General features: G+C 37.2%; 3 protein-coding genes and 2 non-coding genes across 8 annotated transcripts; 4 read left to right on the top strand and 1 right to left on the bottom strand.

Moving 5' to 3' along the window:
- Positions 1–983: 983 nt before the first annotated feature.
- commd9 (COMM domain containing 9) lies at positions 984–6,213 on the bottom strand. The gene is made up of 6 exons (XM_044125883.1): positions 6,075–6,213; positions 4,936–5,052; positions 4,362–4,501; positions 3,573–3,607; positions 2,145–2,248; positions 984–2,064 (listed from the first exon to the last, which is right to left on the bottom strand). Exons 1-6 carry the CDS (start codon positions 6,126–6,128, stop codon positions 1,927–1,929), a joined length of 588 nt encoding a protein of 195 aa, XP_043981818.1. The 5' UTR covers positions 6,129–6,213; the 3' UTR covers positions 984–1,926.
- On the top strand, positions 5,553–17,962 carry sh3gl3b (SH3-domain GRB2-like 3b). Of its 4 annotated transcripts, XR_006371417.1 has the most exons (12): positions 5,567–5,676; positions 7,179–7,403; positions 8,777–8,845; positions 10,128–10,200; positions 11,053–11,196; positions 12,018–12,151; positions 12,284–12,442; positions 13,141–13,244; positions 13,766–13,890; positions 14,458–14,511; positions 14,720–14,984; positions 17,940–17,962. XR_006371417.1 is itself a non-coding variant. In XM_044125880.1 (11 exons), the coding sequence occupies exons 2-11, from the start codon at positions 7,359–7,361 to the stop codon at positions 14,929–14,931; spliced, it is 1,119 nt and encodes a 372-aa protein (XP_043981815.1). In that variant the 5' UTR covers positions 5,553–5,676; positions 7,243–7,358; the 3' UTR covers positions 14,932–17,045. The 4 variants fall into 4 exon arrangements, 3 of the variants coding, with proteins under 3 accessions (XP_043981815.1, XP_043981814.1, XP_043981816.1); XM_044125880.1 differs by lacking the exon at positions 17,940–17,962 and having other exon boundaries at positions 5,553–5,676; positions 7,243–7,403; positions 14,720–17,045; XM_044125879.1 differs by lacking the exon at positions 17,940–17,962 and having other exon boundaries at positions 14,720–17,045.
- On the top strand, positions 17,955–23,397 carry zgc:114188 (40S ribosomal protein S17-like). The gene is made up of 5 exons (XM_044125884.1): positions 17,955–18,042; positions 19,013–19,164; positions 19,252–19,357; positions 21,818–21,883; positions 23,274–23,397. Exons 1-5 carry the CDS (start codon positions 18,040–18,042, stop codon positions 23,349–23,351), a joined length of 405 nt encoding a protein of 134 aa, XP_043981819.1. The 5' UTR covers positions 17,955–18,039; the 3' UTR covers positions 23,352–23,397.
- LOC122836372 lies at positions 20,934–21,060 on the top strand. Its single transcript, XR_006371517.1, has one exon. It is a non-coding gene; the product is annotated as a small nucleolar RNA SNORA71 (small nucleolar RNA).
- On the top strand, positions 23,071–23,199 carry LOC122836373. The gene has a single exon (XR_006371518.1). It is a non-coding gene; the product is annotated as a small nucleolar RNA SNORA71 (small nucleolar RNA).
- Positions 23,398–23,476: the final 79 nt, after the last annotated feature.

Below are 23,476 nucleotides of genomic sequence, written 5' to 3'. Positions count from 1 at the left end.
TACCGAGAAATCCATCAGACTAGCAGCAGCAGCAGTTAGCAAACATCTGGTGGAACTGCACATCTGCTGAGCTCATCAGACGAGCTACTTTTGAGTTCAACGGTTGTAAACAGCTTAATGGAAGAATGTTTCTGTGTTGTGCTGAAGGCGGAGTGTCTGAAAGAATAGGATCTTCTTAAAGAGACAGAGGCCCAATTTCAAGATGTCTGATGTGTCTGAGTTATTTTTGTTATATATATACATATATATATACATATATATATTGCAGCTAGAGCTGGACAGTAATTCAGTAACAATATATGTTGCGATGGACGTGATAATCATCAATAGATAATTCGTCTACAGAATATTCTAATCACGTCACTGAACCGAACCGAACAGCATTCTGGGGGATGTAGGCAGAGGAAAGGCTTTAGCCACTCAACCTCTCACAACTAGCTAAGTAAAGTAATTTACTCACTCTTTGGTTACCTAGCAACTCACTCACTCTTTGCTTACTTTTGAATTCACTCACTCTTTGGTTACCTAGCAACTCACTCACTCTTTGCTTACTTTTGAATTCACTCACTCTTTGGTTACCTAGCAACAGCTTGCTGAGTAACTGGCGCAGAAGCAGTTTAAGATTCCGCCAATGTTTCTCTCATAACTGCTTAAAAATAAAGAATAACGGAGTGGAGTGAAAACTGGAAAGGTCACATCACCACTTTGGCAATATTTCAGATATTTAAAACAAAAAACTAATCAATAATTATTGATATTGACTGATAGGAAGCCCTCATATTATGATATGTTTTCAACCATTTCGTCCAGCGCTACACACAGCATTTTCATAACAACTGAAAGTAATATAGTTATTTTATTACGCTATAGAATGGTACTATATGCCTGGAAAACACATAATACCCGCCTTTTAATGAAAATCACAGATGCTGATTTCAAAAACAACAATCAAGCAGCCTTGCTGTTCTAGGTAAAGATAACAGTTTTAATCAATAAATGTTTATTTCAGTGTTCCAGCGGGAGCTCTTCAACATTTTGTTTGACATCCGCAAAAAAGATGTAAATGACTACTTTTGATAATCCTGTGGATGTCCGAAAAACACGTCTGGCATCGGTCTGTAGCTTCAGGAGACCAAAATCAGACATGCACAAACAACTTACAGATGTAATTTGGCGGCCTCTTTGCATTTGTATTAAAGTCTAAATTCTGAAGAGGTCAGTAAGTTTAACTCAGAATTGAGATTAAAATCTGAATTTTTTAACAGTAGCTCTAATATTCTTTCATACATTTTGGATTCTTCATCCAAGTCCTGGGAAAAAAAAGAAATTCAACTGTTTAATAGTTACTTAAATTGCAATGTGTTGTTCAAGTCTTTTAACAATGAAAATGAGCTCTGAAATGCTGAAGCATATGCGGTAATAGATTTATAATACACAACTGCAACTCTTCATTCCACCTTAAGCAGAAACAATGCTCTAAGAACTGTAGCCTGTTCGGTCTAAAAGCTCTTAATCTAAGAATCATTGGCAAAATGACCAAAAATATGCACGTGGCAACCAGTTCAAGGAGTTTAACGCTACGTTACTATATATGTAAATGTGATGAAACTTCAGTGAGACCTAAACTGCATCAAGATAGAATAAAATAGGAAAGAATATAAAAGATGCACCACAAAATAGAATCTGACTGATCAGTTCATTTTCACATTAGTAGAAATGGAAACAGTACTTTTACACATGAATGAGGGTTGAGTAGAATAATTATTATTAAATGTATGAACATTATCATATTCAACACGTGTTAAAAAGTTCAACTTTCCAATTGCCGGATAAATGAGACCCCACCAGGTTTTTGTTGAAATTGTAGAACTTTATCCACGTTTCAAAGTGTAAACCATTTATGGATGAAATCTGGAGTCCGTCTTCTCACTTCCCTGCCACCACAGCCAGCTGGTCCCTAATCCGTCCCAGTCCGTCCAGTATAGTGTCCAGTGACTCCCTGCTCAGCTCCACTGTAACCGTGGAAACCGGCTCCCCGCCTGCTGATGGACACGGATCCTCCATCTGAAAAGGTTTTGCATATTGAGATCCATTTTGTCATCAGGAAGGTCACGACCTCTCCAGAGGGTCGTTCAGGTTCTCACCTTCAGCTGGACCAGGCAGGTCGGCACCGCCATCCGACTGACCGAGTCAGAACTGGTCACCAGGTCCACTCTCCAGTCCAGCTCCTTCAGCTGAGGGAGGGAGACTGAAAACACGGGCAGAGTTTGGTAGTAACTAGTTACATTTACTTGAGGAACTACTAGGAAAAAATTAACTTTTATGAGTATTTTTGCTACGCTGTTTGTTTTACTTTTATTTGAGTGACTTTGTTATGAAGTGCCTACTTTTACTTGAGTAAAGTTTCTGGATTTTCTACGCGCTGAATGAAAAACAAGCATGTTTTAACCAAAGATTCACCAGACAGAGACACACACCAGCAGTTTTTTAAAATAACTTTTATATTGACAGAAACTGATTTGAAAAATACTGATTGATTTATATGAATTATTCTCATTTTGAGCTATAAATACCAACATTTTCACATAACTTTATGTTTTGGTCCAACAGATTATGTATTTTTTAAATATTAAATGTTTGTTTTGACCAGTTACTCAGAACTTGAGTAGCATTTTGACCAAATACTTTTTTTTTTACTCGAGTAATTTTGTGGACTACAACTTTTTACTTTTACTTGAGCAACAATCAGAAAGTATTGCTACTGTCACTAAAGTAAAATATCTGGATACTCACTGAATGAAGAACAAACCTGTTTTAATAAAAAATTCACCAAACACAAATCTGGAGGGTTTTTTTTGTCCCCCACCAGGGGGTCTTTTTGTGGGCTCTAGTGTCCCTTTTATGACAGTAGGCTGACAGGAAGGGGGGAAGACATGTGGCAAGTGTCGTCGGGTCCGGGAATCGAACCCTCGACGGCCGCGTCGAGGACTGGGGGCCTCCAGGCGTGGGGTGCGCTAACCTCTACGCCACCGGAGCACGCCCCATACATGGAGTTTTTGTAAAAGTTTTATAAAACTTTACATTGAAAGAAACTGATTTCGAAAAATATCTGTTTTTTGTTTTTGTTTTTTTTGCTTGATTTTATTGTTTTGTACTTATGTAATTTACATAAATATTTTAATTTTGATCTTTAAAATACCAAAATTTCCACTTAGCTTTATATTTTGGTCCATCTGATGATGTAATTCTTAAATATTAAATGATTGTTTTGATCAGTTATTCAATACATAAGTGGACATTTTACCAAATACTATTTTACTTTTGAGTAATTTCTTGGACAGTTACTTTTTACTTTTACTTTAGAGAAAATATATTTACGTAGTGCTACTTTTACGTGAGTACAGTTTTTGGGTACTCTAGCCACTTCTGAACACAAGCAGTCATTTACCGAACCTTAAACTTAGAGGTATCACTGCAGCTTCTAATTAGAGGTTAAATAAACAAGTGCCAGAACATTTCCTGAAGTGTTTCTCCTCACAAAGACAGGAAAGAAAAGCATGGTGTTTACTCACCCTGATGGCTGAGAGCTTCTGTCCTCCACGCCGGACTGAAAAAACAAACTCAATGTCAACCAAAAATTTTATTCCTGATCAGTCGAAGATAACCGAGATGTCTGAGACACTATTTGCATTTCCATTAACCTTGAAATTGTGCAATTTGACATTTCAGAAATAAATTTGCTCAAAGGAAACACGCCAAAAAACTCAAATCTTTTGATGTTAGTTTTGGAAGTAGGATGAGATTTTTTAGGGTTGTATCAAAATTAGTGCATTCCACAGCCTTTGCTTTTATCCCACACATTCTCATTGTGCCAAACATTTACAGAGATTTTTATAACATTCTGAAAATTTTGTTACATTTTCTGTGGCTTTAACAAAAAACAAGAAACAACAACAACAAAAATGCTTTGTACTGCGAGTCATTTTTACTGCTTTTTTGTATCTGAACTAACTCAAACCAGTTTTAATTAATAATATTGAATTAATTAAAATGACATTTTGACCTAATTTAAAAGTTGAATTTCTTTAAATTCAAGTTAAACCTGAATTTAAAGTTATCTACAAAGGCTTTTGAATCAGCATACATTAAACACAAAATCCAAAATATGGATATTGAGTGATTTAGCAAATGTCACTATATTTACTTAAAACGATTGTCAGAGTTTTGGGTTTTAGAAAAATAGGATATGGAAATGGAAAGAAAGGATTAAAATAATCAAATGACTTTTTTTCTCATCCTTATCAGACCAGGAAAATAATCAAATCAGTTTGTATACTTCTTAAAGTTTCAGTAGGACTGACCTGTTCTCCAGCAGGATCTTAGTGATCAGGTTCTTCAGATTGGAGTGGAAAGACTCTGGGAATACTGCGAGGATCTGATCCGGAGACGTCAGGTTGTAGAAGAGGACGTGGTGAGACAGAGTGTGGAGGGACTGGACCAGCTAAACGACAAATGGATGGCACAGATTCAGATTAAAAATCCAAATTAAGTTATGTTTACATTTTTCTATTGTTGAAGATTCTATTTTTTCTCTATTTCTTTTAGCCTACTTTATAAACTGCTGACACGCATGATGGATGATGGATGTGGATCTTAAAATCTCAAGCAAAAATAACAGTTCAGAGTAATAAAGTTAATTTATAAAATATTAATAATTAATTAAAACATTAAAAGCAACCATCCTCATTAATGTATTGAGCAGTTTAATGCACTATTAATGCTATTAATGCTACTGCTAACTTCAATTCTCACAGTGCAGCTGAGTAAACTGTGTGTGTGTGTGTGTGTGTGTGTGTGTGTGTGTGTGTGTGTGCGTGCGTGCGTGCGTGTGTGGGTGTGTGTGTGCGTGTGTGGGTGTGTGTACGTGTGTGTTACCTGAGCTGCCTGTGCTGCAGGGATGCTGAAGGTGGCTGCAGTGTTTTCTGTCAGCTTCCGGTTCAGGGTTCTGTGGCTCTGAACACAGACATCTCTCACTGCGTCTTTAGACGGAGCCTGAAACACACACACAAAAGAAAATAGTCAGAAAATAAACATGGCCTTCAAAGCACTCTTTCACTAAAAACACAATTCAGAAATCCAGGAGGTGAGATAAAACCAGCCTTGACATAAGGTGATCAGTTCGTTGTGGCTTTACCTGGTTCTGAAAGACTAAACCAGTATATAAACCATCTACACAACTTTAAAAACACCATATTCATACAGTCATTTGCTCAAATGAAAAAATTAGAAATTAAAAAATGAACAAAAAAAGTAAATATTAAAACAACAGCAAATTTATTTATGTTACTGTTTTTGTTCCACATCTTATCAATATTTATAAAGAACAAACCTGACAATAGGTCAAGGTTCAACAAAAGAACAATTTTTAATACCTAGCAAAGATTATACAATGTACAAATGAATATGTACTAATGACTAAGATCCTTAAATAATGTTACTTATATTTAACTTCCTGCTTGAGTTGCCATGCTTTTATGTTGAAGGGACAATTTCCTGTTTAACTGTTAGTGCAAATGGAGCTTATGGAAATCTAAAGTTTCCGTTAAAGACAAGATAACTTGAAAAGGAACTTAAAGTACATCTTATTAAAAGCAGCCCTCTTGATAGAGGCACAAGGTATGTTTATGACGTAAATAAGAATATGTTTTAAATATGATCGATCTGACTGACCTAATGAAGCTCCAGGTTTCAGCTAGCCTGTTGAACAGGCTAGCTGAAGAGGATAAATCGCCAACGTAACTTATGAGCTATTGAGTTTATGAAAACGAGTCGAGGCTTAATTCAACCGTAAAATCCAGGGTTAATCCGCTATCCTGGTTTTGTGAAATAACCTTCCTCATAAAAACAAGTCTTGTTTCCAATACAAAAAACAGCAGATGAAGTGCTTAGAGCAGATTAAAGTAACCAGATAACCGATATTCCTATTTTAACCACGTTTTCTAAAACACTTAGAAGACAATTATACGTGTTCCACCAAGTCTCAATTAAAAACAATCAAAAATAACGTTCATTACCTTTAGAAGGAGCTGCAAATTGGTGAAATCTTCACTGCTTAGCGCAGCAGCCATGTTGAAAAGAGAAGAGTCATGTGACGCAACGCTGGCGCTATGACTGATGGGAAATGATGTTTTAACCAAGATGTAGATCAACTAAGAATCAGGAAAACATCTCGTTTAGCAGAAAAATAAAATTAATTAAATAAAGTATAAAAAAACAAATCAATGAAACTATTAACCACAACTGGTGTGGATGCAAATGTCCATGTGTTACATCCCACATTTTACTATTTGTTTTGTAATTATACTAACTTCAACAAAAATTATACACTGACCTGCCAAAAATAATTTCTAAGCTCCTAGTAGTCATTTTGGTGAAAACAATAGACAATAAAAAAATACAAATAAAACCTAAAAATGAAACAAAATAAAAATTTCTAAAACTAATATTAAGCATATTAGGCAGGAAAAAGATTAAGCTCGACAATATTTCAATAAAATGCTATTCAAACTTTATTGACAGACCTCTGATAAACAAATTAAAAACAACCCAACATAAATACAGTAATAAAAAATAAGGACATAATTAAGGATATAAAAGTAATTCTATGTTATTATAAGAAGTATAATATTACTCTGTAATATCTAATTCAGTACAGTTTTTTGCACGCTGATTTTAATAACTTTATTTGGATTGAAAGACAAAAAAAACAGAAGTGAGAAAAAGTTGTAAAAAATTATGTTTTATCATATTATTTTGAATCCTACTATGTCATAGGTTATTTTATAAAATTTCATTATATTATATATTATCTCATTTTTCATGCACAAGGACAGCAAATTGAAAATCAAACTAATCACACCTACTGTGCTTTATAAAATACATAAATGACGTAGTTGTTTTAAGCTGATTTATGAAATAATTAAAGTTTAATAGAAGCTCAACAAGATAAATCATTGGAAAGATTGGCTAACTTTAAATGAAAAGCAAATAAACAGATTCGACACAGAAAAAATAATAAGTATGAGACATCTGGTAAACTTCAGACAACAGCAGACAAAATGAAATTAAACAGACTGTTACAAGCTGCAGAACTTTTTCTGGCCTCTTCTTCGTGGTAGGAAGTGTTAAACGGAGTTGTTTCCGGTCCAAATTTCCGGTCCTTGCCTTGTTGTGGTTGCGGAGGTGTGGGCAGGTCCCTGCAGAAACTCCCTGCGGGGGGATAAAGCATCGTAGTCGGGCTGAAGGCTGTCCGGACCCGGGCGGTAGCAGCAGCAGGTCCGCCGCTTGGAGCCGTCAAGATGTCCGTCTCCGGAATGAAGAAGCAGTTCCACAAAGCCAGCCAGGTAAGAGCCGAACCGAGCCGAACAGAACCAGGTTAAAACAAGTGGAGATACAATGTGGGCCGTCGTGTTTCGAGGCTCACTGCCACACAGGGCCTGGTACCGATCCACCTGGAAAGCTTCTCCCCAGGAAAGATTCAGGATGAGGGTCGCCTTGTTTATGTTTATTAAGATTTTTATTCCCGGTACATCAGAGTATGATGCAGGCTGCACTCTGCACTTTGTTAGGGTTGTAATTATAGGTTAAACATTAATTATCAGAAAGAGATTATGCGTTAATCCGCTCCAAAAGGTGGAGGGAAAGATTATTCTAAAGCTGTGATTTTGATTTAACAAGGCCATGCAAACATTTCCTCTGAACTTTGTCATTAAAATATTACAAATTGACTATAAGTAAAAACATTCTCCTGAGCTTCAATGTCACAGTGGCTCTTGTAAGTTGCAGATTTACTCCTGAAATAAATAAGATATTAAAAACTTAAAAGTTTTCCAAATTCTAACAAAAACTGTGGACAAAAGTCCGAGATAAACACTTCAATGGGTTTATAAATCTTCCTCTTCTTTTCTTAATTTATCCTTGAATGCTTCAAATAAGTAAGTCATGCTTGTTTCTGGTGACAAAGTTTCCTTTTGTCACCAATTCTGTCCATAACCTTTGTGCACAAATTTTCTTGATGCAGCTGAGGTGTTGAGGGTTGCGGTGCAGCGATTTATCAGCCAGCTGATTTATTGGCGCAGATTTTCTTAATTTTTGAAGATCGGTGATACTTGCATGTGAAGTCGATCTTTTTTACCTGTAAAAATCAGCCACTGTCCTCTTCTGCTCTGCAGTGGGAGAGGTTTGTCTGACAGACCGTTATACCAGGTCATGGCTGCATGTTTGCAGTTAACAACAGTCACCCCCACTGTTACCAACTCGGCGACTTTTTTGCTATGTTTAACAACATTTCAGACAAAAAAATTGGTATTGGCCAAAATTGGAATTGACCAGTCAGCCTTTTTAAAGATCGTTAATCGGTACTCGACCAGAAAACTGCAATCGGTGTAGCCCTAGTTGAAGGAATGTGGTTCTGTTGGCTTCATCAGAACCAACAGATGAAGCCAGTTTACCTGGATCAGTTTAACTGATCCAGGTAAACTGTCATCTCCAGTTTACCTGGATCAGTTCAAAGCTGAGTGATCAAGCGCTTTACAGTTCAGTAGTTCATACAGTTTGTGTCAAGCTAGAGCAGTTATCAATCTAAATTTGAGAAGATTTTCCATCTTTTGGCACTTTCAGAGCCTGAAAGTTTCAGGAATTTAGTTTTTGATTGATTTCTGAAAACTGTCTGGTTTTCTGGAGCTCTGATGTGTTTTAACCTGATTGCTGTTGGCAGCTTTTGAACGAGCGCCTGTTGGGAGCTGAGGGAACCAAACTGGATGAAGATTTCCTGAAGATGGAGAAGGTGAATGTTTGAGTTTGTCTTTATTGAGCGAAATGTAATAAAATAACTAAAGTATATACAAAGAAAATAAATTTAGCACAAACGCAAACAAAAGAACAGCAGTAAAGTATATTTACTTGGTCATGTTACATGAACCCTGAAAGCCTTCACTATAAAAACACACATCTTACCAATCTTATTCTTTGTGTAGCTTCTGCAGTAGTGTAAATATCTTAGTATACATGAAATAATACAAAACTAGCTTTCAAGTAAAAAAATCAGTGATGAAGCAGGTCTGGATGAAAAGCTCTGCCAGGCAGAGACAACACATGAGTTTTATACCAAAGATAAAGACTTAACAACAAGGGGCGAGACAGTCTGGTTCTGATGCAGCTGTAGAAAACAACTTCCAACCTTCTACATGAAACCCAAATAGTTCTTTTGGTGAGAGTTCATAAGCATTTCATATGACATGACTAGCAGATGTGACCTTATTGTAATTTTTCCATCACAAGAAGCCAGTAATTTCTTAATGTTGATTAAAAAGTACTGGGTCAACTGGAAGGGCTGCACAGTGGCGCAGCTGGTAGAGCTGTTGCCTTGCAGCAAGAAGGTCCTGGGTTCGATTCCTGGCCCGGGGTCTTTCTGCACGGAAAGATGAGTGCATGTTCTCCCTGTGGACCATGCCCTGTGGGTTCTCTCCGGGCACTCTGGCTTCCTCCCACAGTCCAAAAACATGACTGTCAGGTTAATTGGTCTCTCTAAAGTCTCCCTGGCTGTGTGCATGCGTGTGTGGTTTAGTGTCCTGTCTGTTTAGTGTCCTGTCTGTTTAGTGTCCTGTCTGTTTAGTGTCCTGTCTGTTTCTGTGTTGCCCTACGACAGACTGGCGACCTGTCTGTCGCAGGTCGCCAGTTCTCCAGATCTGGAGATAGGCACCAGCACCCTCCCACCCCTCTAGGGACAAGGTGTTAGAAAATGGATGGATGGGTCAACTGGCAGATTTTTTTTTTACACAAGACATTTTTTCCATATTATAAGTGAACAAATCTGCCAGTGGAACTAGAACCTTTTTTTAAATCAATATTAAGGACTTATTGATCTAAAACAAGCTTAATATGTCATATCTCCTAAAAAGTTAGTTTTAAGTTAGTTTTTTTCTTATTTCAAGTTTACCAAGATATTTGCAATGAAAACTAGACCAAAAATACTTGGTGTAATTTTGTGTTTTGTCTTCAATCTCTGTACCGCAGAGATTGAAGATAAAAATCGATTGAACTTCTTCCCTCTGTGTGTTTTTTATCAGACTGTCGCAGTGATGAACGTTCTTCTGGGTGAGCTGATGTCCAGAACCACAGAGCTACTCCAGCCAAACCCAGGTACCAGATGATTTAACACCCAAACTCACAGTCCAACCGACATCTGATCCAAAACAGAACCTGTAACACATTTTTACATAATTACAATGAATAATAGAGATGCACCAATATGGAAAATCTTAGCCAATATCAGTATTTCATATTAATTTTATGACTAATTAGTGATACTTACTGATATTCAATTGATATTTTATATTTCCTTTTAAAGTGGAGAAACACTTTCCAAACACACCATCAGTAAAAACCAATGTTAACGCATAAATGCTGTGCATCCCTAATTAAAAAGACAAAGTTCTTCTTATTACAGATTCTGACAGAAATTTGCTTAAAAAATAAATATTTGGAAGGTGGTGAGGTGTAGACATGAGGAATAGATTTCATAATTTTAATATGAAAGCCAAGCTGAATAATGATTTCGGTCCAAGTCTGTATGCATGAAAAGCAGAAAATCTCCAAATTAGCACCAAAAATGTGTGAGAAAAAAGTTTATTATTGAAGGACCAGAAGAAATTTGGATGTTTCTACATAGATCAGAATATTATTAATTATACTTCAGATTTGAAGGAATATGGAGGAATTTAATGGAGAAATGTAACTACATGGCATGACATTTACAAAGCCACAAACAGAAATATAATTCTTGGAAAAATATTCCCACTTGAAATAAGCTTCTTCAGGATGTCACTTATTTAAAGAAGTGTGATTTATATTGCTAAAATGCACAACAAAGCCCACCCTGATCCTCAGTGGCAAAACTTCTTTCTCTTGAAAGTTTTGCGTTCAGGAATGAAATTGATGAGACAAATTAAAATGAATAAAAATGTAAATTGAAATGTGTTTTTGTGTCTGCAGCCTACAGAGCTAAACTGAGCATGCTCAGCACAGTGTCCAGGATCCGAGGACAGGCGCGGACGGTGGGATACCCGCAGACGGAGGGAATGCTGGGAAAGTGCATGTTGCTCCACGGCCAGGAGCTCGGACCGGGTTCTGAATTTGGTACACACAAATTAAAATATTTTATTTATTTTTCTTCCCCACCGGGGGGTCTTTTTGTGGGCTCTAGTGTCCCTTATATGACAGTAGGCTGACAGGAAAGAGGAAGAGAGAGGGGGGAAGACATGTGGCAAATGTTGCTGAGTCCGGGAATCGAACCTGCGACGGCCGCGTCAAAGACTCAAGGCCTCCAAATGTGGGTCGCGCTGCCCCCTACGCCACCACAGCACGCCCAAATTAAAATAAATTTAAACAAATTAATGAGTACAAGTGGATAAAATGCCTAAAAATTTTACTCAAGTAAGAGTAAAAAAGTATTTGGTAAAAAGTCTACTCAAGTACTAAGTAATTGATCAAATTGTCAATCATTTAATATTTAAAAATTACATCATCAGATGGACCAAAATATAAAGTTCAGGGGAAATTTTGGTATTTTAAGGACCAAAATGACATTTTCTCTGGCCTGATTTTGTTATTTTTTATTACTTATATGAATAAATGTTTCCAAATCAGTTTCTTTCAATACAAAACTGAAAATGAAACTTTAACAAAAACTGCAGGTGTGTGTGTCTGATGAATGTTTGGTTAAAACATTTTACTCAAGTAAGAGTGGAGATACTTCATAATAAAATTACTGAAATGTACAGCTTAGTAGAAATACTCCTAAAAGTAAATATTTTCAAAAAGGTTACACAGGTTAATGTAAATAGTTACTACCAAACTCTGTTAATGAGGCACCTCCTGATTTGTTGTGTGTGAACTCTGTTACTCCTGACTCTCCTGCTGTTTTTCTGCGGCCGTCCTCTTTCTCGCCTCCTGATCAGGCGGCGCTCTGATGGATGTGGGCGGAGCTCTGCAGAAGATCGGCCAGGCCAAAGACGTTCTGGACGTCAGCATCAAGCAGACGTTCATCGACCCTCTGCAGAGGCTGCAGCAGTCAGACATGAAGCAGATCAAGGTGAGCCGCCATTAAATCCCACCTCGAGTCTTTATTCGAACTGAATTATATGAGCTCATTTGTTATTGGTGCTAGAATCTAGACCAGCAGGAGGTCTGAAGCTTGTTTGTTTACATTTGATTGGTTCCTCAGTACCAGCTAAAGAAGGTGAACGGCCAGCGGCTCGATTTTGACTATAAAAAGAGACGAAGAGGAAAAGTGTCAACGGAAAGTGTTCGGCTGGCGTGGGATAAGTTTATGACGTCCAAAGAGTTGGCAGAGAGGAGCATGTTCATCCTGCTGGACAGTGATGTGAGTTGGAAACCAGATGTTTATTCTTTTACTATTTCTGTTTAGTTTTGTTCAACCTGTACTGTAGGAAACCGTGAGACAAGTCTAAAGAAAGTTCGGGACCAATTACCAGAAAAAAGATCTTCATGACCTGGTTTCCAGAAAGACAAACCAGGTCTTTTCTGCAGTTTAAATCCCCCAAAATGTCCAGCCATTTTGATTCTTTGCTAATTTTCAAAATAAAATAAAAAAAAGGTTTTATCGAGTGTGAATTTGAAACGCTTCAATCCGTCATGAAAATTAATTTTCACCCATTTTAACCACAATAAAAGCTCTTAAAATCTTAGTCAATTAAATTACGACAAAAAGGATCATGCAGAAGGATTCAGTCAGTTGCATTAATATAAATAATAACAATAATAGTAATAATGGGTTTTATTTATAATGCCATTTATATCTTTAGATCTCAAAGGGCAACAAAACAAAATTAATTGAAATAAATAAAATAATAATTAGTTGCATTTCGTCACATGTGCTCCAATTATTGAAAACATTAAGAATGTCCCAAATGTCCGCATCAAACTGGGAAAAAAAGCAGTTTGTCTGTCTGATTAGCACAGATGACTCAAAGGAGAAAATGAGAAATGATGAGTTGGACTTGATTCGTGCATGGAGTCAGGAAGCGGTGCTACCGATCCGCTCTGGTGTTTCTCCTGCAGGTGGACCTGATCGGCCCGCTGGCTGCTCTGGTCGCCGCTCTGCTCGACTTCCACCGCAACGCCCAACGCATGCTGCTGGACCTGCAAAGTGACCTGCAGGCCAGGTGAGTTTGGCTTCATGTAGGAATGCACCGATCCACATTTTTCACTTACAATACCGATATCTGAGGTTTGGTATTAGCTGATACCGATGTGATTGAGAAAAACAGTGACTTCAAACATTTCTTTAAAAAAAACCCAAAACAAAACACAGACCTAAATGTACTGAATAACAACAGACTTAAAAACACAAATAACTTCACAAGCTTGGTCAAACATGTAAAAATAAACTGATACAAACTTTCTTTCAAATGGTTCAGAAGGTGTAATTACAAATTTTAAATATAGTGTAAGATAAGTCATGAAGCATGATCTGCCCTTATGGATTGGATACATCGTCACCAATGCCAATCTATAATTGTTTTCATTTTCGTTTCCGATACAGATATTGATCGATGTGTTTCTATCTTAGTGAGACAAAACCAAATGTTTATTGATATCCTCTTCCACGTTTAATTATCAGAACCATCAGAATTAAAGTCTTAAATCTGTCTCCACATAACCTTTGACCTCTCCCTTACATCAGGTTGACTGCTGCCAGTAACAAACCAGCTCGCCAGTTCAGATCCGAGAAGATTCGCGTCGGAGCCGACCCCAGCAGTACTGTCGGGTTTTACCACCAGCTGTCAGCTGCGGCTCCTCGGTCCTCAGGTCTGTTCCAGATGTTGAACCTTTTTAAAGGTGTTTTTAAAGGTGTTTCTGAACCTGAACAAAAAAGAAACATCAATTTTTCAGGTTCTGGTTCAGGTTCTGGAACAACTTCATCTCACAGATGTTCTGGTCTCCCTAAACTGGTTTCCAATCAGTTGGACAATAAATCAATAACAATATGTCTTACAGTAGACATGTGATCAATATCAACAGACAATTCATCTGATAGAATAGTCAATAATTTCCCTGAGCTGTTTGATCCAGAATGGCACAAAATTCTGGGGGAATTACAAAGCACTCTTTGGTTACCTAGCAACTCACTCGTTCTTTGGTTACCTAGCAACGACCTGTTGAGTAACTGGCGCAGCAGCAGTTAAATGTTTTGCCACAAATAAAAAAACCAATGGTGTGGAGTGAATAACAACTGAAGGTAGCAGTCCAATAGCACTTTAGGTGTGCTATAAAATCATTCTGTGTGCCTGGAAAACGCATAATACTCCCATAATACAGGCTGAACTGCGAATGTCTTGTAAAACTTATTTTTGTTTTCATCTAATTTGGACTCAGGAGAAGAGAGCTCAGTGACAACAAGCAGCCCAGACAGCTTCATCTCCAACTTTGGTGAGAAAACATCTGGCTGTTTTAGCAGAGACCAGTTTCCCCAGTGAGATTCCAGTGTCTTCCACTCGTCTTTTTTTTTTTTTTTTTTTTTGTCTAAGAAGTTTCAAAGTTTTCAACCTGAGTCCAGCATCAGCAATCTAAACATCTGAGGTATAACTGGAGGTTTAACTGCATTTTCCTCTCTTTTGTCCCTCTGATTTCCTCTCAGCTGACTGTAAGCTGCTCCTGAATCAGCCCTGTTGCCGGGCGATTTACTCCTTCACGTCAAAACGCGACGACGAGCTGGACTTCAGCGAGGGAGAGGTCATCATCCTCACCGGCCAGGTTGACGGCGACTGGTACGAGGGTATGCTGGGGGAGCGATCCGGGCTTCTACCTGTCAGCTACGTGGAGGTGCTGGTGCCTCTGCCGTTACCGTGACAACGTCTCATCAAACTCTGGAGCTGGACGTTGGGTCCAACTTCTGATAATATGCAAGTTCTGACGCTTCTGTTTGCACTTTTCTATAAGTGAATCAGTTATAAAGAGAAACAGGGTCGACGGGTGCCTTCAGGAGAATCCTTCTCACTGCGTTTGTCTTCTTTTTTTCATAAATCGTAGTTTATAAAAACACACACACACAAAAAAAACTTCACAGAGAGTCTGTTGAGTTCCCACTGAACCTGACTTAATGCTCAGCATTTGGTCTTCAGAGACGAAATACTTCTACAAGTTCCAAGGTTTTATCGCTTACACTGAAAACTCTCTTCTTCTTACCAAGTATTGTTTGATCTAGTTTCTAGTGCAAATATCCTAGTGCACTTGAAATAAGACAAAACTAACCCACAAGTAACATTTTACAAAGATATAGGAGCTTATTTTAAGTAAATGTTGATGAAAGAGTACTAGTTCCACTGGCAGATTATTCAACTTATAACAAAACATTTTTAATTGCAGAAAAATGCAAGTGGAGCAAGTTCTTTTTCATCTATATTAAGGAATTACTGACTTAAAAGAAGCTCTTGTATCTTGCTGAAAAGTTACTTACAAGTGTACTAAAATTTTTGAGCTAGAAACTAGACAAAAACACTTGGTAAGTATAGTTTGGCCTCCAGTGGGTCAAAAGTGGCCCAAAACAAAAAAAACCCAAAAAAATCAAAAAAGTATTTAGACATTTAGAAACTATGTGTGAAACACTTAGTTCACCACAGGATCCATCAGCTGGTAGAGCCACATCCAGCAGGAAAAGCTTTCAGCCGGATTTTCTTTTCACTTTCCTGTACTTCTTTGAAGGTCCCATCACAACATTTCAATCAAGTTGAGGTCTGTGCTTTGACTAGGCCAGACCAACACATGGATGCTGTCTTAGATTTGCTGCTGTGTTAGAAGTAATTTCCATGTTGATGACCAAATTTCGGCTGTTGGACAGGTGGCTTCACACACCTTTCCATACGGAGGAGTTAATGGTTGCCATGGTAACTGCAAGGTGGTCAGATCCTGGTCTTTATGGTGAATTCGGTGAGTTTTCCTCTTCTTAAAAGATGGGCAGCTTTTTGTTTTGATCAATCTTTCTCCATGTAGAATGATTGACTTTAATCTGTAAATAATCTGTAGATGACCTTGTAATCCTTTCATGGGCAGCAGCAGTTGTTTCTCTAAAATCATGCTGATGTCTTTCTGTCTGGGTACTGTATTAAAACACACCCATGTGGTTCATAGCAGAGAAACTGCCAACACTCCTTCTTTTAGTACTCCTTCTTTTGGTTACCGGTAAATCAGTACATCTGATGGCTTTATTTTTCCTTCTGAAAACTCAAAACAACAAGAGTGGGGCTCTTTCAAGGAGCGCTCCGGGAAATCCTGATAGAATTAGACCAACAATAAAGCCTAAAAGGAGGAAGCAGTTGGACAAAACCAACTAAAGAATGGTTTGTAAGGTAAATAAATCAACTTATGCTCTGAGGACATTGAATCACTGAAAAATCCCAATGAGCATTGCAAACGTAACTCTTATTGGTCGATTTTGTCTTATTTCCTCGTGTATTTATCAAAAAAAAATCAAACAAACAATGTTTAATGAGCTCTGTTTTTCTTGTATTTTTTCTCAATTTTATACTTGGACTCCATTGTTATCACATTATCTAGATGAATTACTATGCTTTTTTTGTTTAATTTGTGTGACTTCCAATAAGGTGTTATAAAGATAAAAGGACACATTACAAGAACAATTCATGAGGTTTAAAATCAGTTGAGTTCTGAAGAGGCTAAAATCAGGGAAATATGTGGTTTGATTGATTGTAAAGGAAACTAAATCTCAGATCTATTCAATCATTAAATTTTTATATGAACACTGAATAAGCTACAAATGATCACTTAGAGCCAGAAACTGTAAATCATGCAATAATCCTGAGTATAGTTGCTGAAATGTTGGACTTTCCCTTTAATAGAAAGCTACTGAATGTATGTTAGCTAATATAATGAGCAGAATAAGCAGTATTGTTGTGGATCTGTTTTGTAGATTTATTTTACACTAAATAAATGAGATCACAAGATGATCACATTATTGTGGTGCATTCTTATTTATATGGGGTTTTTTGTACTTTGAAAGAGTTCCTCATAAATCTGCTACAAACATTAATTGAGGACTGATTGCTATGAGTTATTTTGAATTTTTCAAAATTTTTACAGAATATATAAATGTATTATTTTTGACAAGGTCCTGATAAAATGTAGCAAAAGTAAAGGGAAATGAATGTACTCTACCTACAGAAAACAAGTGACAAAAGTCATGAAATACAATTTAGGACAGGAACAGGTGTCACTGTGAGTAAACTGTTAGAAATTGATAACGAAAATAGGACAATGGTTGCAGCCAAACTACAATCATTATTACCATTGAAGCAGAAAAACAAGGTACGTTCTGGATAAGAAATTACATACAGTTACACAGGAACATCGAGGTCTATGTGCACTGGAATCGTTGTAAAACTATAGCATTCCCTGATACTTAAACCTGCCTAATTATTTTATAAATACCAAACAAGTAAGTGAAAGTCCCTCAAATCATCTATTTTACATTCTGGCTTTGCAGTTTTAAGGGTTTTGCATATTTAATGGGAGAAGGGATCAAACTGAAGGACAGCCTAATTGATAAAAATGATTATTTTTTATGTCAAGTCCTGTAAGAATTCCAGATATTAGAATACATGATAGCTAAAACAAAACAGGATTTTCCCATCATAATTTGTTTGAAAATAATATTTTCAAACAAATTATAAAGATAAAAGGACACATTACAAGAACAATTCATGAGGTTTATTTTGAAAATAATATTTTCAAAAAAATTAGGGAATTTTCTTTTTTATACTAAAAACACCACTGATTGGAATTAAATCACTCTGAAGTGGGATTTAATATTTTTAAGCGTTATATCGCTTTTGTTTTTGTAGTTTCAGCCTTCAGCCATTGGGTGTCACTGCAGTTAAACCTCCGTAGGTTTTAAACTTCCACCGGAAGTCTTCTCGGTCTCTTCTACCAGGCCGATCCAACATGGTGGGTGATCATTTCACGTCTTTCTGTTTTATCCACATCAATCCTTCCGTTTTATCTCTTTATTCATTCTAATAGTTATCTTGATAAACGGCGGAATGCTGAAGCTTGTGATTCACCGCATTATTGACATTAGATTACATAATTTAAGCAGATTATTGTCAGTTAAACCTAGCCGCCGTTAGTCTGAATGAACCTCGGGTTCAGACGTAGACGAGGCCGCAGGTATCAGGTTCTTACTTTAGTGTTTAACACCGGCTCGTAATGTGGTTAAATCAAAGTTGCGGGAGTGTCTCGGTCTGCGGTCTGAGACAGCGGGCTCGGTACCCCGGACAGAGTAGCCGGAGGGCGGATCAGACCTGGAGCTGTGCTGTGGAGGAAGTCTCCCGGTTTCACGTGAAAAAGTATAAAACGTGCCGTGTTTAAACGTCCTATACCTTCTCAGGTTAGATAAAATCTACTGCACTGGTATTAAAGGTGTCAGAAAATTATTTGAAGATTTGCAGCTGTTTTATTTCAAACTGAGTTTCTTTTTTATGGTTTTCCTGACGCAATCTTACAGATTACAGCAAGATGATACGGTTTACATGCAGCTATTTCGGCAAATTTGTTGAAAATTACAGGGATTATGAATTTTAAAAGGCTGAATAACATGATGTCATTTAAAAAATATCTAGAAACAAACTGGATTAGAAACTCGGAAGCATTATTTCGGATTGATAAAAGTATCAGGAAGAGATGCTCCCATCATGCTTTGTGCCAACAGTTTAACCTGCAGGGGGCAGTATTATCTATAGTCTGCAGGTAGAAATGTTTTGAGGTCAACTGATTCTCAGAATACTACATGATGTGCTGGTTTTGTTACTCTTTAGTGACCTGAATATGTATGTAGTAAAAAAGGTGAAGGAATAATGCAGGAGTCTATTCCAACATGTCTTCCTAATCACCAAATCTGAAATCTTTGCACCTGCAGGGACGAGTCAGGACCAAGACGGTGAAAAAGGCCGCCAGGGTCATCATCGAGAAATACTACACCCGGCTGGGAAACGACTTCCACACCAACAAGAGGGTGTGTGAGGAGATCGCCATCATCCCGAGCAAGAAGCTCCGCAACAAGATTGCTGGGTGAGTCAGCGGATCGTAGCGCGACGGTCAGATTGCAGCGTGGCGGAGGACAGGAGGAGCTAAAAACCAGAGTGTTTGCTCCTGCAGGTATGTGACGCATCTGATGAAGAGGATCCAGCGCGGTCCCATCAGAGGAATCTCCATCAAGCTGCAGGAGGAGGAGAGAGAGAGGAGGGACAACTACGTTCCAGAGGTCAGTGAATGCATCGTTAGAAATGTCGCTGGTGATTCAAGCGTTTTGTTTTTGTGGGGGTTGTCCTGGATTTTTTTTTCACTGATTGAAGTCTACATTTGAAATGTCTGGACTTGGATTTGACCTGCTGATTTTACAACTTTTTGTTTTATCTTGTAGACTGTTTGCTTTTAGTATCTTCCGTTCGTTAAAATGACAGAAAAAGTCTAAATGTATGGTAAGAAATCAAGAGTTTCCAGACTGAAATCTCTTTCCTGTTGTCTCAGTTAGTTTTCTAAAATAATTTTAATGACAAAATGGAGAAGAACAAGGCCATAGTTTTATTTCATATTGAAGAAAACATTGTGAACTTTCCTTCGTTTTAAAATTGGTTTGGAAAAATGTGGAATTTGATTTCTGTGTATTCCAGTACTGGATCATTGGGGGGAATTTGCATCCTTTCTTTCCTTCTTCGTCTCCTTTCTTTCTTATTTCCTCATGGCTCGTCTTTACGTCCTTTCCTCTGCCATTTTATTTTTCCTTCCCTTCCTTCTTTCTTGTCCTTTCATCTTTTTCCTTCCACTTTCTTCCTTGTGTCCTCCTTTCCTTTACTCTGTTTTCTCCTTTTGTCTTACCTTTTTGTCCTTTATCTCCTCCTTCTTTTTGAAACTCATTCCGTCTTTCATGTCCTTACTTTCCCTCCTTTAGCATCTACTACTTTTACACATATGTTTCTGAAAACATATGTGTCCGTTCTCCCTTTTTATTGCTGTTAGGATTCCTGTCACAGAGAGCATTGCAATTTCTCAAAGGGGTGGGGAAAACACTTCAATCATATAATTGCAAGGCAAATGTCAGTCAGTATCTAGACACACGTTATCTACACACTAGATTCTTCTGTTCCAGACACAAAGTAAAACAGAGCAAGTTGTACGTCTTCACTGCGGCAGTTTTATAGCGATCTAACAGGTCAGGAAGGCCGAGGTTTTCTGCTGAGTGATAAACCCTGTTGGACCTGGTCGTCACTGCTTTTTTTCAGAGAATCCTTCTTGAGGAAACAAACAGAGCAATATAACAACACAAACATTCTTTAGGCTAAAATAAAACAATAAAGGTATATGAGTCAAGAACATTATATAGGTAAAACTGTAAAGCTACACGAAACAACAAATAGTTGATAATAATATATATAATTTACCTAACACCTGTTTTAGGCGTCTTGTCATTTTTGTAGAAATATTTTCCACAAGTCAATGGAGAAAACTTCAGTGTTTTATTTTATTAATAAATGTAAAGGACTGAGAAATGTAAAAGTCTGGACTATTTTGCATGAAAAATCTCGACTTGCAGATCATTTGTAGTTTTTAGTTCCGATTTTGGCCCAAACGTGTTTTATCTAAAAAAACAAAAAAGACTGTATTTACATCCTGTAATCAAAACTTTTCACACTTTGTGACATAAAACTTTGTATCAACATAAACAACGGAGCTGTTTCCTGAAGTTCTGTTTAATTTCGGCCTGATTTCCTGTAAATCCATTCCTGTAGATTTATCCTGCTGGTTTCTGTCTGGTATTTCTGCTCCTGCTGACAAGGGGCTCCTGTATCGAAAGTGATCATGGCGTGTTTGTTGCCAGGTCATTGATACTACAGGTACATCAACCTGGGAGCATTTCCCGTGTTTGAAGGACTTCCTGTTCCTCTTGAACCCTGACGCTTCCAGACAACATTTTAACTGTCAACGTTAAAAACTGCTGAGAAATGTGGCATTTTTACTTACTATTTTAAATAATGAAACTAATGATTATTTAATTATCACGATAAATCGGATTTAAAAAAATCATATTCTGCATTTATTTTTTTAACTATGTAACTTTTTTCTATATATATCCTAGAAATGCATTAAAAGATGCAAATAAATTCCTATTTTAAAAAACCCAAAACATTTTCACAGCATTACTTCAGTAAACATTATAATTTGTAACAAAGGATGCATCTGCAGTTAAAAAATACTTCTAACATCTCAGGCCTTTCTGCTTGAATTAATATCAGTACTTTAGAGATGATCTGTTATTTCTTGATTAATTAAATTAACCAATTATTAATTGGATAGCAAAGGGTGCCTAATAGATTTTTTTTTATATAGGTACATTTTTACAGAATTGCGAAAATAAAACTGGATAGAACATATTTACAGAAAATTATTTTTTTTTTTCTTTTTAAATGCAAATTGTTTATATTTTTGTACAGTTTTGTCTTAATTTATGCTCTGAATATTTATTTTTTTCATCAATCGTTGAATTGCAAAATTCAGTTAATGATTTATCAATTAATAAATTGGTTGACAGTTATTTAAATAATCAATTAATCATGATTAATCGTTTCAGCCCTGTGTGAAGCGTTTCACTGTTTATCGCCGGTTTTAAGGCTTCAGATCCTGCAGATCTACATTGTGACCATCTGCTTTCCGTTTACCTGTGCAGGTGTCTGCTCTGGACCAGGAGCTCATCGAGGTTGACCCCGACACCAAGGAGATGCTGAAGCTGCTGGTAAGTTTCCACTCTCGTCTTTTCTTGGATCTTTGTTGGTTCTGGACCGGATGAGTTAAAAGGAAATTTTTAAAAAACTCCCAGAAGATTAAAGGTGCCTCTGTAAGAAGTTGGCGTTTGGCGGCGCAGAGGGATCGGCGGGTCGTTTCTGTGCTAATTAGTGACATCACAGACGGAAAGTCGAGGGTTTGGATCAGACATCAGAACCTCGGAGAACTTTGTGAAGTCCGCTTGGAGATAACGATCCCGAACGTTTCATTACTGGTTATCTAATGGCTGTTGCCATGGTTACAGAGAGAACTGGGAAAAACCTACTGGATCCAGTCCGCTCCCAGCATTCAGAAAGGCTGAAGTTGTGAGATTAAGGAAGAGAAACTTAAATAATCCTCCAATCATCGCTGGTTGGACTGATTCATCTGGTGTCATTGTAATCAGATTAAGATTAATTCACAGTTGAAACCAAATATATTTACATGTGCTGTCTAAAAAGACACTTTTTTCTTTTCTGAAGTTAAATCTGACCAAATTTATCTTGTTTTAGGTCAGAAATAGTAAAATTATTTGCATTTACCAAGTAATGAGAGAAAATGTCAGATTTATTTAACTAATGTTGCTGGTTGATAAATTGTCCCCGAAGTTATTGCGATAAACGATAATATTGTCGTTTCGGAACCATTTTCAAGTAATGCAATGGTAATGTTATAATAATGCAAAAACAGTTTCTAAATATATTTTTGTATTTTTATTTTACTTATTTTAAACAAGTTTTAAAGAACAAAAGATCGGTAAACTTTACATTTTAATGAACATTTTTCATTTGAGCTGGAAGACATTTTATCATATTCATTATATACATAATTAAAAACAACAGCAGCAAACTTTCTATCAAGTGGTTCAGAAATTGCAATTAGGAATTAAAAATATAAAATAAATGAAACATTATGTCTCTCGGCGCACAAAGCATAGAATTAGACTGAATAGATCCGCCCTTATGGATCAAACTCATCACCAATATCCAATCTAGGATTTATTTCCAATATCGAACCGGTACAGGTATTAATATCAGATTGTTGTATCTCTTGAGAAAATGTGTTTGTCTCTTCTGGTTTCAGCTGCAAATGTGGTTCAATAATGATCTAAAATGAGATTAGGAGCAGATTACTTCTAGTGAATTTGTGTTTTTGTCCGCCTGTATCGAAAGGTGGTGGCAGCGTCTTCGTAGCTGCTGTCATTTATTACTACAGGCAGATCAAATAGAGAGCTTTCCCGTGTTTGAAGGATCACTCGTTCCTGTCAGACCCTGATGCTCTCTGACAAATCCTGTCCCAGGAAAACCTCTCACCCGTCCACGTCTCTCACCTGTCCACGTCTTCTCTCTGTCTTCCTGCAGGACTTCGGCAGTCTCTCCAACCTGCAGGTCACCCAGCCACCTGTCGGCATGAACTTCAAGCAGCCCCGAGGAGTCTAGACGTCTGTAAACTTTATTCCTAATAAAATCCGTTTGGGACAAAAAACGCCTTGGCTGTGCTGGACTGCTGATTTCTGATGTGTTAAATTATGTTTCACTGGAATAAATTTAGATTGAGTTTGAAT

This window comes from Gambusia affinis, linkage group LG08, assembly GCF_019740435.1.
Source record: "Gambusia affinis linkage group LG08, SWU_Gaff_1.0, whole genome shotgun sequence".
In the NCBI taxonomy this organism is placed as follows: domain Eukaryota; kingdom Metazoa; phylum Chordata; class Actinopteri; order Cyprinodontiformes; family Poeciliidae; genus Gambusia; species Gambusia affinis.
Note: the sequence above shows the minus strand (reverse complement) of the source record. Positions and strands in the feature narration are given on the sequence as shown.